At 38.7% G+C, this 19,291-nt stretch overlaps 1 protein-coding gene across 33 annotated transcripts in view; it reads left to right on the forward strand.

Annotated features, from left to right (window-relative positions):
- The window catches only part of LOC149252728 (kinesin-like protein KIN-7E, chloroplastic), a 370,076-nt gene that overhangs the window by 8,516 nt on the left and 342,269 nt on the right, over window positions 1-19,291 (forward strand). For all 33 annotated transcript variants that reach the window (XR_016266978.1, XR_016266981.1, XR_016266983.1 and 30 more), the window contains exon 2: window positions 18,469-18,566. Coding sequence is in view for 9 of the 33 variants with exons in the window: in XM_089459767.1 (XP_089315893.1) it covers window positions 18,469-18,566 (98 nt within the window). In the remaining 24 variants the exon portion in view is untranslated. The remainder of the gene's footprint in view (window positions 1-18,468; window positions 18,567-19,291) is intronic.

Below are 19,291 nucleotides of genomic sequence, written 5' to 3' on the forward strand. Positions count from 1 at the left end.
AGATAAAATTTCTAACGGGTTAGACTTAGAAATTTCAACAGTATGTGCGTTTTAATGATGTTGCTTATATGCGTTGGACACATATTCATGTGCATTGACTAAAGTCCTAGTATGTGCATTGAACGGTGTTGTCATATGCATTGGTCAATATTATATGTATGTCATATGCGTTGGTCAATATTATATATATGTCATATGCGTTGATATTTGTTCGTTGATTGCGTTGTCATATGCCTTTGTTTCATACGCTACCACGTTGAATTGGTTCATATCATTGTTTTACAAAACGGCCGAATCGACTTCGACTCGGCCGAGTCGAATCGAGTCAAAGGCCTGGGGAGTGACTCGGCCAGCTACCCAGTTCGGTTGACCGAGTCACATATGACTCGGCCGAGTCATATGTGACTCGGTCAACCCGGCCGGGTAGCTAGCCGAGTCACTGTTGGGACGGCTGGGCAGCGTAAATGATAAAAAAATTCATAACAGAGACTTATATATTGCAAATTAGACGTATTGGAGCATGCTCTCACCACTGTTAGCTTCAGAATGCTGAGATATTGTAACAACCTTTTGTATTGATCATGATGTTAGAACAAACCAGAGAAAATGTTCAAACATTGATCATGAACGAATGTCCTTAAGTTAATTAATTGACAACCGCCTGATGTATATAGGAATTGGATGCCTCTTAATGTGTACTGTGTGTAGAAATTTCACTTAGACGTTTTATGACAGCAAGAAGGACAAGTGAAATCACAATATAATGAGATAGATAATTGCTATTGTTAACAGTGATTTTTCAATTTGACAACTTAATGCATCTGAAAGATAACTCACAAAGAGAGAAATAATGCTATCTACTATCGCATAAGTCAACTAACAATGAGCTTCAGAGACAAAAGGAAAACACCAGGCCTAAGATATGGTACAGTGAACATTGAATCAGCCTGGATATGAATGTTGGACTCCAATTTGGCAATGTGACCCCTTCAGAATGCAACGCTGAGCCTGCAATTACAAATTTATTGGCCCTTTACTGTATACATTAAGGAAGAGACCCTGTAGATGCTGGTGGCTGAGGGAGACAAGGCTGAACAAGGCTGCAGAAAAGAGAAATAAGCCTTTTAGACCTGTGATAATGCCCAATAAGCCAGTGGCCAGGGTAAGGAAAGATAATCAGGCCTGTAAATCAACAGGGATAGTCACAAATGACAAATTCTCAATGTAAACTCACACCAATCCCTCAAAAATTCATCTCTAGGCCTGTAAATAAAATATCAGTATATATGATTAACAACAATAAATCTATTAAACCCCCAGCGTCAAGGGTAAATGTCCCCTTTAAAGCTTGTAATAGGGTTTGATACCCTCGGTGCCTGCAGCTAGGTTTCTTTTGGCAAATGTGGGCCAGATGGATACAAAGTTGTCTTCCATCTATATTATAATGCTGTGTGTTTGGAAACATGAATGAAAATCTTTAAAATTATGTTTAAAATATTTAAAATTATGTTTTTTAATAAAAAAAATAAATATTTAATGTATTTTTTACAACGACCGAGTCATTGAAATTGAGCCGGCCGAGTCATTACCGTTTCGGAGTCGGAGTCAGAGTCGATCCTCGGCCGAGTCGGAGTCGGAGTCGTAAAACATTGGTTCATATATGTATTATTATATGCTGGATCATATTTGCTATAAATTGTATTCATATATGTTGGCATTTGCACATATTATATAGGATCAATTTGTTATATAAGTCTCCGCATATTATATTGGAAAAGGGTATAAAGAATGTTGTTTAGATAATAACCAAAAAAAACAAAAGGCAGAGAGTAAGGCTTTGATTGCTTTGGAAATTGAAGCTCTTTGGAACCTTTGCCATTCACAAGAATTGTTAGCGGATAGTTCCTTTTTTTGAAAATGCATTCTCTTATCTCCATTGTTGGAGTAGTTCTCACTGACAAAGAGAACTACCATGAATTGTCCATAAAGATAAAGATACCCTCATTTTCAATGCACTATGGAAAGGTGTTTGTGAAGGAGAAGGTGGCATTCCTCCTAAAACGACCACATCAGAAAAAGAGCTCGCCATACGAGAGAACAAGAACAATAAGGCCTATCCCTTGATTGTTGCATCAATAAATGAAGAGGTGAGTCGTCACATTGCACCATTTACTAATGCCTTTAATGCTTTAAAGAAGCTGAAAGACTTATATGACTCACACTTTGAGCTTGAAGTAGTCCAATTAATGATCAAACTCTTCAATCTTGAATTGAAAGATGATGATCCCCTTGCCCTAGCCTCTGAAATCAGAGTTATTATGCATGATGTAGAAGCCACTGGTGTTAAAATGGATGTTCCTCTCATAGCTTTCGTCAAGGCACTATATCCCACATATTCTCATTATCTTGAATCATTACAAGCTAGTGGCAAACTTAGAGAGAATACCTTTGACTCTCTAGTGGAGAAGTTTGCAGAAAGAGAGAAATCTTTTGGAAAGAGGAAGACAACTGTTCAGTGTTTTGAAGAAGTTGTGTGCCTTGCACAAAAAGAGAAGAATCAGGCACATGATTCTTCTAGAGGAAGAGGTGGTAGAAGAGGACGTGGAAAGAAGAATAACAGAGGTAGGGGGCAAACATTACCAAGGAGGAAGACCTAATCTTCATTGTATATGTTGCAACAAAAATGGACATGATTCTTCCACATGCAAGCTCTCTTGGGATAGAATCAAACAAGAAAGAAATGAAGAGAAAGGTAAGTCACCAGATCTAGGGAAAGGTAAAGCACACGACTTTGCTCATGATATTGTGGCACATTGGAATATTGAACTAACTAAAGATTCATGGTTGCTTGATACATGAACAACTTACCAAATGACCTTTCAAAAGGACTTCTTTGAAGAATTCAATGACAATGTAGATGGAGTAGTCTACTTTGTGGACAAATCAAAACCCAACCCATCCAGACTTGGCACCACAGGCTCAAACTGCTTGGTTTCCCTGTCTTTCTTCTGCATGATGTTCTCTACCTCCTAGAGTTGCAGAGAAACTTGCTATCCTTGGTTCACATCCGCCAACAAGGGCACCCCATTCACATGTTTGATGGCAAAGTTGAGGTAAGGAAAACATCAAGCAACTCACTTGTCATGATTGGGATAGAAGAAGAAAGACTCTTGAAGCTGCAAGTAACCTCTTCTCATGCACAAAACTTTGCATACAGTTCTTAGTATGATGAAGGTACACTACCATCTAGTCTCTTATGGCATGCTAGCTTTGGACATTAGAACTATGGCGATCTTCGTTTATTGAAGAGAAATGGTGTTATTGGTTTTCCCACCATTCCTTGGAAATGTAAGCAATGTGATGCTTGTATCTGAGGAAAACACAACAAACAGTTATTTCATGATTCTCTTTCCAGAGCACATAGAAAACTTGAACTGATTCATTTTGACTTGTGTGGCCCTATTCCTGTTCATTTTGCAAATGGAAATAAATACATGATGACTTTTATTGATGACTACACCAGAATGTGTTGGGTATATATGTTGAAGAACAAATCTAAAGCTTTTGAAGCTTTCAAAAACTTTCATGCATGGATTTAAAACAATACACAATCTAATATTAGCCAATGTTTTTAAAACCGGAACCGGTGATCGGACCGGTCCACCTAATGAACCGGTTTACCGACCGGAACCGGTCTAACCGGCACTGGTTTGGTCTAAACGAACCGGTTTTAAAAAAATACATTAAATAATTAATTTTTAATGAAACAAAACTATTTTTAAGATGTAAAACCATGATTCCAAGCCAATAGAGACAAAATATGCAAAGTTTGCTCATTTATATACCATGTAAAGGTGAATACATCAAAATGGCACCGAGTGCAATACATATCATCAACAAAATAGCAAAATACATAACAAATGAGGCTCTAAATGGCCTATAAAGTCCAAAAACATTGCTGCAAGCTATGAGGCCATTGGCCTACTACAAGTCTACAGTATACACATGATCAATCATCAAGTTCATTACCACTACTAGTAGTAGACACAAGATCATCATCAGGAGCTACATAGACAGAGTCTGGGGATGCCTCAGCCTGATCTGCAACCTCAGTATCAATGCCACCAATGACAATAGAAGTGGACCTAATGGAAGCACGAGTTTGTCGACCTGCATGACTAGTGCCTTCCATTGGTTCCTTGCCTTTCCTTGATGCCACTATTGATCCTGGTTCTAATGCCACCACATAATCTGCTTCATCCCCCGCCAAAGCCATGTCGATATCAAAATCAGCCTCAAACACAGGTTCTTCAGTCTCCTCCACCCATTCTGATGTTGGATCAATATCGTCCAACACAATGGGATCTAGATCAGGAGTTTTTCTTATCATTTGGAGCTCTAATTGCATTTATTGTTTACCCCTAAACCATGAAATCCTGAAAACCATTAAGTCTGCTGAATTTTGAGTGAAATCTAAAATTCTAGTTTCTCCATATGAAATCCAATGAGGTCGAAACCACTCTCAAACATCCTGAGTCATTTCATGGTAATGTTAAAAATTTAAGTAAAATGATGAAAATGAAAATTAAAGGAAATGTCACTTTTACTTTAAGAATTTAACATTACCATTAATTGCCAACATTGTTAGGGTTGAAACACCCTTAGTCCCCCCCCAAAACCCCTCAAACACAGTCAAAAACATGTTTTTTTAACTTTATGGTGGTTGTGCCTAAAATCGGTCGGTTTAGGACAAAACTGGCCGGTTTGTAACAAACCGGCCGGTTTTCACCGGTTAGGGCCAAAAATCGGGCAAATGAAGGGTCTGACCGGGTTTTTAGGCCGGTTCGGACCGGCCAGCTAGCTAACCGGCCGGTTTGACCGGTTACCGGTTTTTCTGAGCGGTTTTTAAAACTATGATATTAGCTCTATTCGTACTGATAATGGAAAATAATATACTTCAAAAGAATTTGAAAACTATCTTCGCCAACATGAAATTCAACATCAAACAACAATGGCTTATAATCCTCAAGAGAATGGTGTAGCCGAAAGAATGAACATGACAATCTTAAATATGGTACATTCAATGATGTTTTTCAAAAAACTGATGTTATGGACTGATGCAATTTTATATGCAATGTATATTAAGAACAAATGTCCATCTCATGCTCTTAAGAACAAGACTCCCTATGAAATGTGGTATGGCCACATTCCTTCGTTGACGCATCTCAGGGTTTTTGGTTCCACCTGTTATGCCTTGATTCCTAAGGATCAAAGAAACAAACTTGGTGCAAGGAGTTGAAAGTGTATCTTCTTGGGGTACTTGGACACCTCCAAAGCATTTCGTCTTTACGATGAAGTAAATAAGAAGTTTATATTGTCTAGAGATGTAATTTTTCTTGAATCTTCCAAGACTATTGATGTTGTTGAGTGGCAGCTTGATCGCTTGGACATGTTCTGGAATGCAAAATAATTTCAAGAATTTGATAACGAGATTCCACACCGTGAAGGGGGGGAGGGGGTGTCCCTATCTTGGATTAATCTGTGGAATCTCCATCTAAAGCACTCTCCCCCCTGGTGAAGCTCCAACCGCTGATCATGAAGACACTTTGAGTGATGTGATTGAGAGAATTGGAAGGCTAAATCTTGATTCAACCCGATCTCAGTCAACTGAACAACGTAGGCCATCTCATAAAGGTCCTCCAAAATGGTTCACTGAGACACTTGAAAGTGTTCATCTTGATGAGGTTGGAAAGACGGGAACGAGAAGTTCTACTAGATAGAATGGTGGTGATGCAGATGATTTTGCTTCAGCCGTTGATATGGATGTTTCTTATGATTGTGACTTAATTTTTTCTACAAATTTCGAACCAACTTCCTTCAAAGCAGCTGCTTCTCATGATGAATGGAAAGAAGTAATGCAGAAAGAGTATGATGCTCTGATAAAGAATGGAACCTGGAAGCTGGTGGACCCTACTTTTGGAACCAAACTGATTGGCGGCAAGTGGGTCTTCATGAACAAGTATAAAGCAATTGGATCACATGACAAGCATAAAGCAAGGCTTGTGGCAAAAGGTTTTGCACAAAAAGAAAGGGTCGATTATGAGGAGACTTTTGCCCCCACAACAAAATGGGCTACCATACAAACTTTCTTTGCCTTGGTAGCTCAGAATGGATGGAAAGTCCATCAAATGGATGTAAAAATTGCTTTCTTGAATGGAGATTTGAAAGAAAATCTTTTTATGTCTCAACTAGAAGGATTTTTTGTGAAGGGACAAGAGCACAAAGTATGCAAGCTTATCAAATCCTTGTATGGCCTCAAACAAGCACAACGGACCTAGTGTGAGAAATTGATTGAGCATCTTCTGAAACTAAATTTCAAATACTATGATCTTGATGATGCAACTAGCTGTCAAGAAAGTTGGCAAAACTAATGTATATCTTGTGGTGTATGTAGATAATTTATTGACGACAAGGAACGATGAAAATTATATTGCATCCATAAAGAAAGAATTGAGGAAAGGTTTTGAGATGACATATTTGGGATATGTTCACTACTATCTAGGTATTGAAGCAACCCAACGTTAGAAGTTTATATTCCTCCCTCAAAAGAAGTAAATTGGAGATTCGATAAACAAATTTGGCATGGCTAAATGCAATCCTCTGTCCACTCCAATGGAACAAAATTTAAAGCTCCCATCAAAAGAAGGAAATGAATTTGAGGATGCAACTAATTATAGAAAACTTGTAGGATGTCTTAACTACCTCACTGCTACCAGATCAAACATTTCATTTGTTGTTGAAATCCTTTTCAGGTTTATGCAAAAACCTTGTGAGAGTCATTGGTTTGCTGCAAAAAGAGTTCTAAGGTACTTGAAGGGAACTCAAGACTTTGGACTCAAGTATACTCAGGTGGATGACTTTAGCTTGATTGGATACCCTGATTCAAATTTTGATGGAGATAAAGAAAATGGAGTATCCACTTCATTTTATGTTGTTAGTCTTGGATCATGAGTTGTCTCCTAGAGGTCATACAAACAGTGAGTTCCAACAGATTCCACAACAGAAGCAGAATATGTGGCAACTGTAGAAGCAACAAAGGAAATTATGTGGCTTGGGAAAATTCTTGAATATTTGCAGGAAAAATAAGTGCATTCTACTCCTTTTTGATTGACAATACTTCTACAGTAAAATTTGCCAGGAATCCAAAGTTCCATGATCGAACCAGGCATATCAGTACAAAGTATCATTTGATTTGACATCATGTTGAGGCCAAGACTATTGACCTATGCCATTGTTCCACAAATGAGCAGATTATAGACATCTTCACCAAAGCACTTGGAAGAGAAAAGTTTGAAAGATTGAAAATGATGCTTGGACTCACCAACATCCCTTCAGATTAAAGTGGGAAATGTTGACACCTAGTCTTTAGGGGTTGGGAAAATATTGTAAATATGAAAATAACAAGATGAAGAGACATTGGAATATGAATTCCAAGGGTCTCTCTCTCCTTGTATATATTAATGATTTTCCTAATAGAAACCATCAATTCGTGGAGTCACCAATCCCTGGCCCGACAATGACAAATTTGGTTTCTTTCCTATAAAGCCTCCTTGGGTGTCAACTTGCCCAACGCCTTATGTGGACTCTAGTTCTGCAAATAAACAACAATTTTGCAAGCCTCTACCCATAGAAACATAAGCAACTCTTGGTCATGTAACATAGCCCTTGGTTGATCATTAATGGCCATATTCTTTTGCTTTGCAACCCCATTTTGTTGAGGGTTGTATGGAATTGTCATCTCTTTGCAACCCTCATGTGCACAAAAGTCCTTCAAGGCATTCAAGGTGTACTCGCCTTCATTATTAGACCTAAGTGTTCTAATCTTTCTCCTTGTTTAGTGCTCTATAAGGGTTTTGAACTTCTTGAACCAACAGAAAACCTCGTCCTTCTTTTTCAAGAAGTACATCCATGTCTTCTCGGAGAAGTCATCTATGAAGGTTACATAATAGTGGTATGCACTTAAGGACACAATTGACATGGGCCCACACACATTTGAATGTATCAGGTCTAAGATGCCCTTAGCCCTAGTATCGTCACTCAAAAATATGATATTGGCATACTTTCCCAGTGCATATTCGTTGAACACATCATGCTGTTCGGCCCTGAATTTTGGCAGTCGTGTCACAATCTCCTTGAGCACATTGAGTGCTCCATGGTGCATATGAGCCATCCTCTTGTGTCACAACTTGCCCAACTCTCGGCTGCAACTTATTTTTAGGCAAGGAAGGTAACTCCCAATATGTGCTTTCCATTAATGTGAATATCATTATATATATATACAAAAAGAGTGGTGACCTTTGGGATTCCAATTCCAAGGTCTTTTCCCATTCCAACTGTTTAAATTTCTCTATTTACATATAGACATATTTTCCCTCAATCCCCGAGGATTATGTGTCTAACATTACCCCCTTTAATCTGAAGAGGTGTTTGTAAGTCCAAGCATCATTATGAAGATTTCAAACTTTTCTCTTCTTAGTGCTTTGATGAAGATGTCTACATTTTGCTCATTTGTGGAACAATGTTGTAGGTGAATAGTTTTGGCCTCTACTTGATGTCGAATCAAATGATACTTTGTGTTGATATGTTGTTGGAATTTCTAAGTTTAACCCGTTAGAAATTCTTCCTGTACTATCTAGTTTATTTCTTCCTACTTGTTTAATGACTTAACAAGTTATTTACCATGTAAATACTGAAAATAAACACAACTACAATATCAACATCTATAGATCATCAACTGAAAGAAAACAAGCACACAAGTGACACCGTTATTTTTGGACCAATGTCCTCGGAAAAACCCAATGTGGGAAAATCGATGCAGCTATTTAGAGGGTTTTATTATTATGCAGTTTTCAGAATACAACTAGGGTGCCAAAAATGGCTCACCCGACAGAGAATGCCCTCGACAGTAGTACCTATCCTCGAAGATAGATATTCCGGCTGATTAATCATCGGATGAACGATCCCACAACAACAATTGCAGCTTCCACTGCTTTGCGTCACTTTGATAGGGACTGTGTCACCCTTCTTGACTCACTAGCACCTAGTCTGACCCACGAAACTCCTCCCAACGCTGTCTCTTGGCCTTGCGTCAACTCTGCTAGCCTCTGCGTAGCTATTGAAGCCTCTGCCTCAGCCCTTAGACCCTCTGCGTCACCCACATTGGCCTCTCCTAGCTCTGCGTAGCTCCCGGTTGCCTCTATGTAGCACCCAGCTGTCTCTGCGTCAACCTCTCTGGGCTCTACGCTGTCTTTTTGGTACTAACTCGGCTTCTCTGCTATGTATTCATTGCCCCTCGTTGCTGATCACTGATTCGATTTCTCTTAGCAAACCCCGCTCTAGAAAATCGAATGTCTGATCACTTTGGTGTGTTCTCCAAATGACCCTCAAACCTCTTATACTTTTCTCGTTGGTCCATCAATGGTCGAGATTACATCTCTAATCAACGGTTAAGATTAGATTTGGCTTGATCCATGTCATTTGGAACCTTCTAACCCAATTTTATATTAATACCCATTAATATTTTATTTTTCCTAAGTTTAGACTTAGGAACTCCATTAAAAATATTAATTATTTTAATATCTCCTAAACCGGTTAGAATCTGCCCGAACCATTTCTGGGTCTTGGAGATCTTATGTGCTTTAGCTTCTCCACCAATTTTCATGGCTAGAGCACATCCAATGCTACCCCAAATCAATGAACATAAACCAAGTTCTCTGCCAGGTCTAAACTCAACCTGTTCCTTTTAAAACTGTGGATGAAAGAATAAGAGCTCCAACACCTCTTTGCAGAAGAAGTGTTTACCACTTGTGATAGAACCCACAATGCCAAAGTCTGTAGAAGTGGAGTAGCACCTCCATGCGTGTTCCACCACTTGAGAAGAAAAACTCTCTCGATCTCTAATTGGATGCATGCTCCCAAATGGACAAGTGCTAAGCGTATAGTTTCTCAGCTGTTTCCGTACCATGGTAGCCTCCTCCTCATCAGGGACTAATCTACCCAATGCAATCATATATTTTTCTAGAACCTCTGGATCTAGGTGTGGTTTGCTCCTGCTCCACCCCAGGTGTTGGTGTTGAAAGCCATGATGGATAATAGTATTTAGGTGTCAAAACATATGCTAATGCATGCAATGGAACATTTAGCAGTTCCCATCAGTTTTCCACCTCTGCACGAATGTAATTGTACAAGGTGATATCTCTAGGCTCAACAATGTCTTTAATATGCCCTAACATGCTATCTGTTTTGCTCATACACCTCCCCAACTATTGGCCGATTTGAATCTGCAAACTTGATCATATAATAAATTGGTTTGGTGATTTGCAAAACATATTTAACCTGTGACCAAAAGAACATGTCAAGAATAATGTCCTTGGTTACATTAGCACCATCTTTATCAATGTTAATTTCCTCCCATGATTCAGAGGTCACCATATTAGTTAAAGCTTGTCTCCCCCTCACTAACCGCCTAAAGGTGAGGTAATAACTTGCAAATCTTGTTTTTGCAAGTTTAAGGAACTGCAACTTGGAGTAAGTGCCATAGAAGTAGTTTACCCTTGTATGCCTTGTGATAAATTTAATGAGTTGCTTCCCTTTCCTGTAAAGCTCATTAATCCATCCACATTCTTTATGCTTCACAATATCATGCATCAAAAGGTTCAATGTGTGCACCAAGCACCTAGACCAAAAGATGTGTGGATGAGTGCGCTCAATAACTTTCCCTGCTGCCTTACAATTTGCTGCATGATCTATGATCACTTGAACCACATTATTCGGACCAACATCTCTGATTGATTGCAATAGGAGATTTGCAATGTTTTGGAACTTGCACTGATGGACGAGGAGTCATGACATGTAATAAATACTGCAACACTAGTAGAAACACCAAGAACATTTATCAAATGTTGGTTTCTAATATTTGTCCACCCATCTGATACAATGGATACCCCAAAATCCACCCACTCATTTTTAAAACATGTTAAAGCTCTTTGAACCTTTTCTTTCTCTCTTTCTAATAACACTGTTCTAGCTTTCTCATAGTTGGGGGACTTGTATCCTTTTGGGGCTTCATTGATGGCCTTTACCATTTCATGCCAATAGGGAGTGCGAAACACATTGAATGGTACACTGCAAGCACAAAGAAATCAGACTATCTTTCCATCCACATCATCCCTCCTAACAACATTCAAGAAATCCCCTATTTTTCTTTTACCTCCAGAGCTTGCAGAAGTACCATGAGGAGATGAACTACCAAATCTAGAGGTTGCACTTGATTTAGATTGAGTTTTTTGTTTCTTGCTTTTTTGTTGTGCAACCTCCTCTATTTGGATATATTTTCTTCTTTGTTCAGCTGAAATGTTTGGGCAAATTTGTATCCCCACAACACCCTTTTTATCATCGTTGTCCATTACCCCACAAAGATGCCTCCTCACATGGGTATATGAACCAGTAAATGGTTTTCCTCCATGACAATCACGAGGGCACAAAAATTTGTAGCTTCCACCACCTTTTCCCCTTTCAAGTTTGGTCACATAGTTCCACAAGGGTGTCAATGCAACTTTCCCCTTTAGTGTTAAGTGTTCCCTTCAAGTTCATCTCCTTCCTCTTCAAACCCTTCCTCCTCATGATACATTGGGTCGCTCATATGGGGATCACTATCCTCTTGTTCTTCTTTCCTTCTATTCCTACTTCCCCTTGCCATCATTAAAACCAAAAGTGGAATGATACATAGAAGCCAAAAGAACACCATCTTGGAATATGAATATAGGTGGTGGACAATTTGAAATTAAATGAGCAAGAAGAAAGAATGGGAAAGAGTATAAAAATACAAAAACAATGAGAAAAAAATGAGGGAGTTTGAGGTTTGCACTTACCTATTTCGCTTTTGTAGATGGAAGCTCTTCTTTACTCCACCAAGCTCCTCCTTCACTCCTCCAAGCTCTCCTCAAGTCTCTTCTCTCTTTCTCCTCTCTTCTCCAAGTTCTCAAAAAATACAAGTGAGAAAATGAGAGGTGAAAGGGCCTTTTAATCCCTTCATTCCTTACCCTAACCCATCTTGGACCCACCCCCAAGCAATATAATTTTTTTTTTTCTTCTTGAAGTCAAATTAGTGGGGCCGCACGATGGAACTGGTCGGTGGCTCACAGAATCGGTCACGATTCGTATAGATCCGACCCTGAAACGTTGCGTTTTCGCTGGGCGATCCACTGGCCAAACGCGGATCGGGCCGGACGGTTCTCACGGGGTAGGAACCGTCTTTTCCAGCACGATCCGTGTTTCGGAATTTCCGAAACATGTTTTGGCCGGCGGGTCACCCACATATCCCTACTGATCGTGTTTCGAGGTTTTGATTTGAGGGGGTGGGGGGCTTCGTGCAACACTAGGTGGAACCAAAGATCTTGAGATGCCTTACCGAAGGAATGTGACCATGCCACATTTCACAAGGAGTCTTATTTTTGAGAGCATGAGATGGACCCCTGTTTTTGATATATACTGCACATAGATTTGCATCAAGCCCAAAACATTAGCTTTACATTTTTGAAAAACATCAGATAGTCTAGTTCATTCTTTCGACTACATCAATTGTATGGCACAATTATTTGATGGTGAATCCCATGTTGGCAAAGATTGTTTTCAAATTCATTATAAGTATATTCTTTTCCATTATCAGTACAAAGAGAGCCACTATGTGATTGTGCATCATTTCTAATCCATGCATGAAAGTTTCAAAAACCTATGAATTACATTTCAACAGGTATACCCAACACATTCTAATGTAATCATTAATAAAAGTTATCATATATTTATTTCCATTTGCGGAAGGAATAAGCATAGGGCCACACAAATCAGAATGAATTAGTGCAAGTTTTCTATGCGTTCTAGAAGCAAAATCATGAAATGGTTGTTTGCTATGTTTTCCTAGGATACAAGCATCACATTGCTTCAGTTTCCTTGGAATAGTTGACAAACCAAAAACACCATTTCTTTTCAACAAACGAAGACTATCATAATTAAGATGTCCAAATCTTGCATGCCATAGAAGACTGGATGACAATGTACCTTCACTGTACTGGGAGTTGTATGCAGAGTTTTGTGTACGATCAGATGTTCCTTGTGGCTTCAACAATCTTTCTTTGTCTATTTTGGTCATGAAAATTGGGTTGTTTGATGGTTTCCTTATCTCTACTTTGCCATCAAACATATGAATGGAGTGTCCTTGCTTGTGAATGTGAACAAGGGACAATAGGTTTCTCCGCAGTTCTGGAATGTAGAGTACATCGTGCAAAAGATCGGTAGGAAGTCCAGGTAAGTTAAGCCTGATGTGTCAAGTCCAGATGGCTTGAGACTTGTCTTGTCTGCAAAGTAAATAGCTCCATCTACGTTGTCACTAAAGTCTTCAAAGAAGTATTTCAGAAGGTCATATGGCAGGTTGCAATTGTATCAAGTAGCCATGCATCATTCCAAGAAGCAAATGAAGTATGAAACTGATCTTTAGTTACTTCAATATTGCAATGAACAACAATAGAATGAGTAGATTTAGGTGCTTTACCTTTCCCTGGATTTGATGTTTTACCTTTGTCTTCTTGCTTGATTCTTTTCTAAGGGAGTTTACATGTGGATGTATCATGTCCATCTCTATTACAATGCATACTATGGGGATCAATTTCTCCTCCTTAACAAAGCATCTCATATTGCATTAGTTTGGGGTTAACGACGATATCTTGGTTTAGCAACAAGCATACTTCTGTGTTAGTTAGCTTAATAGAGGTAGAGTATATGGTAGCTAGGACGAGGAGTTGTGAGGCCATTTGGTTTTGCAAGTTGCTTGCAGGTTAATTTGATCATGCATTGGATCCCATGCCGATCTCTTGTTTTACTAAGAGTTGTATCAAATTCTCCAAGAATCTAGTGTTTCATGATTAGTCCAAGCACATAGAGATCATATATCATTTCATACAAAACGTGATTTAGAATGGAGCAATGAAGCTCCAATATGTATCTATATATCAACAAGTTGTTGGTATTCTAACCAAGCCCTTAGCAAAAGGAAAGTTTGAAGCATTTAGAGACAGGCTTGGATTGGTGTGGAATTCCTTCCTCTAAGAGGGAGTGTTGAGAAATATAGCTGGAGTAGGGGCTTCTTGCATAGTTTAGGTGTGAATGTGTGAGAAGTAGTTTGAGACAACTTATAGTGACCAAATAGTAAAAGTGGGAAATAATACCATCTTGTAATTTCTTTAACAAATAAAAGCGAATGTCAAATTCCGTATATTCCCCTACTCTTATGAATCTAAGTGAAATATTCTAGAATATCTAAAATATTAGTGAGTTAGATTTGATTTAATCTCAATTGTACACCTCATTGTTGAGATAAGGTGGTTGTTAGGATTGAGGAGATTAGTTGCTAGGACTGAAGAGATTAGTTATCTCTCTTAAAGCATAAATAGAACAAGATGGAAGAGGTTGAAGACACATTTTGTACCCTAAGAAGACTTACGAGATCAAGAGGGTTTAGTTGAGCAGATTTAGAGCACAGGAGATGAAACGAGGTTGAGAAATAGGCCAAAGCTATGTCTCAGGCAGTGTTGCACGAAGCGCCCCGCCCCCCGGTTCCAAGCCCCGAAGTGCGTCCCGTACGGAAGCGCCTAGGAAGCTTGGCTTTTTTAGCTGCTTCCTGGAAATTTGGAAGCGTTGTACGGAAGCGCCGAAGCGTGCTTCGTACGGCGCTTCGGGCGTCGGAAGCTGGCGCTTCGGAGGAGGAAGCGTACGCTTCCCGTACGCTTTCGTACGCTTCCAGAAAAGCTTCTGGAAAAGCGTTTAGAAAATCGTTTTTTTTTTCAATTTTTTTTTAATTTTAGGTGAGTTTGCTTGTTGGGGGTGACGAATGAAGGCAAAAAAAATATAAATATAGCAGATGCTCCCTCATGGTAATGTTAAATTCTTAAAGTAAAAGTGACATTCTCCTTTATTTTTCATTTTCATCCTTTTACTTAAATTTTTAACATTACCATGAAATGACTCAGGATGTTTGAGAGTGGTTCCAGCCTCATTGGACTTCATATGGAGAAAATAGAATTTCATATCCTATTCAAAATTTAGCAGACTTAACAATTTTCAGGAATTCAGGATCAATGGGATTGTGGCATTTCATTAGATTATATCAAGTATGAAGGTATGCGATTAGGATTTAATCAAGAGCACCAAGCCCTATATGTACCCTAGTGTTGGTGGTGTTAATTGTTGACTTCCTTTGTCACGCGACACACCCTTAGCAAAAAATTACCTTTCAATCAAGTCAAAATCATCGATCAAACATGTTAAGCTTTTTCTACTATATTTTAAGTCTTGAATTAGGTAGTTTGATCAAAATTGGGCAATGTTGACTAATATCCCTAGACAATCGAGGTAGAGGCAAAGCTAGACAAGAGGAGAAGAATCTAGATTCTAGATCATTAATGTACAATGGATGTTATATCTATCTTGATTTATGCAAAAAATATGCATGTTTTCGTGTCTTCTATGCTTCGCTTCCTAGATTTTTGGAAAATGACGCTTCCGCTTCGTGCAACATTGGTCTCAGGGTTCGTTGGACTAGAACCTTGAGATTTGGAATTCGACGAACCTCAAAAGATCTATTTTATATGAACTTCATCGATAAATCTGAATTTGAATTGAATTTTATTGTTGTCGAACTCGAATTCAAACTTGAACCATGTGACAGTGGGCCAAAGTACAGTCTATAAAATTTTTTTTCAACAGTTCAGGCAAGCAAATTTTTAGTTGACCAACAGACAAATTTATCTCAGTAAGTGCAGATTTGGATTTTGGTGCATACCATACAACTGTTAAATTTGACAACTTGTGAGGTTTCCCTTGTAAGCTAGAATATATAAATGAAACGCTGATTTGAGGGTGTAATTAGTAGCAAGGCTGCGGGGGAGCGCCCCCCCAAATCCGCTTTTGAAGCACGCTGTGCTCAGGAGCAGATCCAAATTGACCTCGGGAACGCGCTCCCATAAAAAAAAGTTCCTTGGTTTTTCAGGAGCAATTGTTCCTTTACCACCCCCATTCGTTCCCGAAGCGACTTTTTTAAAGTCAGGAGTCGTCGGGGAGTGATCGATCTTGACTTAAAAAAGTCACTCCCGTCCTCAACTGCTCCCGACTTAAAATTAAGTTTCTCTCGTTGGCGCGGGCCGTGCAACCGCAAATTTTTTTGGAGGGAGGGGAGGAGGGGCCAAAAGAAATAAAAGCCCCTCCTCCCCTCCCACAAATGCACCATTTGCTTTGTGTTGAGAGCAAGAGAGAGCAAGAGAGGGCTTGAGAGGAAGATTGAAAGGAGCAAGGAGGTGAGTGAGAGGGTTGCTTGGGAGCTTGAGGAGTTTGAAAGGGAGATTGGAGCTTGGGATTGAAGGCACCATTGGAGAGCCAAAGAGGTAGGGTCTAGACTCTAATTCCATTCTTTTTATTTTTCCATGAATCCATGTAGCAATAGCATTTGTGTTTTTTATATGTCCATTGTTGAATGAAAGATGTTCTCTTCTCTCTTTCCCATTCCCATTCCTCCTTCATTTTATTGCAGGCAAGAAACTATAACTCCACCAAACATCATGGCTATATGGCTTGGCATTCTCTTGATGTTGGTTCCTTTTTTTGTTATGATGGTGTTGGGGAGCAGAAGAAGGGGTGATGAAGAGGATGAAGAAGTGGGTAGTGGTGGATATGAAAACCTTGGAGAGGAGGAGTACCAAGAAGAAGAGGAGGATAATGAGAGTGGAGATGATGAGGGCAAAAAAACCAAAGTAGACCAAACCCCCTTGTGGAAATATGTTAATAGGCTTTCAGGAGGGAAAGGGGGTAGAACCACTAAATTTACATGCCTCCATTGCAAAAACACTTACACTTGTTCATACACTCGTGCCTGAAAGCATATTTGTGGGAAAATGGCATGGGATGGAAATAAACAAATAGGAATCAAAACTTGTGGAAGTGTGTCACAAGTTCAAAGAGCCAAATACATAAGGGAAGAGGAGGAAGCCCAATGCAAAACTAAAAGATCAAAGGGTGACTTTGAACATGACACCACTAGCCCACAATCACATAGACTAAGAACTCCGTTAGCATCCACCCATGGTAGTGGATATGGAGGCATAGGCAGTGGCACAAACATCCCTTTAAGGTGTAGAACCATATAAAAAATGCTTGATCAAGGGTGTAGGGATGATGTGGATGCAAAAATTTTCCAGTTTCTCTATGCATGTGGGATACCATTCAATGGTCTCTGCTCACCTTATTGGCATGAAATGGTTTCCACCATCAATGATGCCACTAAGGGACACAAGAGCCCTGGGTATGACAGAGCTAGAAGCGATGGATTTGATTGTGAAAAAGCCAAATTAACACATGCTTTGGGTAAATTCACAAATAGTTGGAATGACTATGGGGTATCCATTGTATCTGATGGATGGACAAATGTCAAAGGCAAGCCATTGATAAGTGTTCTTGGTGTGTCTACTTCTAGTGCAGTCTTCCTTTCATCACATGATTACTCAGACAAGATCAAGACCGCCATCAACATTGCAGAACCATTGATTCAAACAATTGAAAGTATTGGGCCATACAGTGTCATCCAAGTCATCACTGATAATGCTTCTAATTGTAAGGCAGCGGGAGCAATCATTGAGGATAGATACCCCAATATTTTTTGGTCTATGTGTTTGGTTCACACAAGGAACCTTTTGATGCATGACATTATTAAGATCAAGGAACCTCAATATAGATGGATTGGTGACTTGTACAAGAGAGGCAAGAGAATGATAAAATTTATTACCGGTCATAGCAATACCCATGGGCTTTTCTGCAGTCACTCAAGGTTTTGCTGTTCATTTGTCAGCTATATGTGTGATTGTTGCATTTTCAGAAATATTTATTTCTGAAATTAAATAATTTATTTAATTAAGACAAACATAGGACAACAGTCACTCAGGGCTTAAAATTCAGACAGTGAACACCAGTGGATGTATTTACTTATAAGTGACTTAATTAGCATTTCTGAATATTGCTGTTAATAAATTGTGCCTATATAGTTACAAAACCAACCTTGGCTAACTGTCATGTTTCATTATTTTTCTTTGTTAAACTACATTGTTATCTACTTCAAAGGAAATCTGTCGGAGTTCAACATAATTTTCTTATTTTCATTATCATAGTCGATCTTTTAATTTGCTGGATACCAATGACTGCAAATCAGCTCTGAATACTGAAGTTTAAATGGTTTTGTTTGTGATTTTATGTCAAGATTCGGATTGTCGAAATTGCTGCTGTGAAATTTAAATATCATGTCATGCAAAGCAAATTAGTTTTGAAGGAAAATAATTTGAATATAACATGGAAATCTAAGAATATGTGGTGCAGTGCAAGAGAAATTCAGAAGGGAGATGAAATGGCTTGGTATGCAGATGGTGACACTACTGTCCGGAATGAATACAATCCATTGACGGCTTATATATTCGGTATGCCATCCTTAACATTTGATTGTAATAAATGTTTTTATCACAAGGTCGAGGAAGTTAATTCTTTCTATACTTTAACAGAAGTATCAATTGAACAATCAATTTCTTGCTCTTTTCCCTAGATTAACACATTTATTTGTAGGACCTTTTTCCATAGGCTGATAAACCAGGTAAGTGGAAATGGACTTTAACATCGAGTGTCATTAGTATTCAGTTAATGAAATGATCGTTAAATTTATTTGACTTTTAAACAAATTTGTGGGCCTGAAGATAAGTTGAGAGGAGATTTAATCCAGGAAATTTGGATGGTTATCTGCTGAATAATAACAATATTAAATGTTTTCTATCATGTTATTCATATCAAGAACTGAAAGTAAAGAACTTGTAAGATGTAGATTAGGTTAATTAAGTGTGTTTTATACTAATCAAACTATTTCATTTTTGGGCGGTCTGAACTCTGAAGTGTCTTCCAATCAGATATTTAACTAGCAAATCAATTCTCACTTGGGATTAATAATCTGATGGTACTTTTGGATCATTTAAATTTTATACAATGTACAATGATTGTTGACACATTTTATTCAAGGAGAAATATAGCCAACAAATACCCATTGAATATTGTTCAGGCTCATAGGTTGTCATGTATTGTACTGCCAAAGTCTACAACATGCATTAACTAGGAAGAATATGTAAGTAAACAATAAAAAATACTATATCTATTTCCA

The sequence above is a fragment of the Pinus tabuliformis genome, chromosome 7 (genome assembly GCF_031772625.1).
Source record: "Pinus tabuliformis cultivar Carrire ecotype Pingquan chromosome 7, CPIR1, whole genome shotgun sequence".
Lineage (NCBI taxonomy): Eukaryota > Viridiplantae > Streptophyta > Pinopsida > Pinales > Pinaceae > Pinus > Pinus tabuliformis.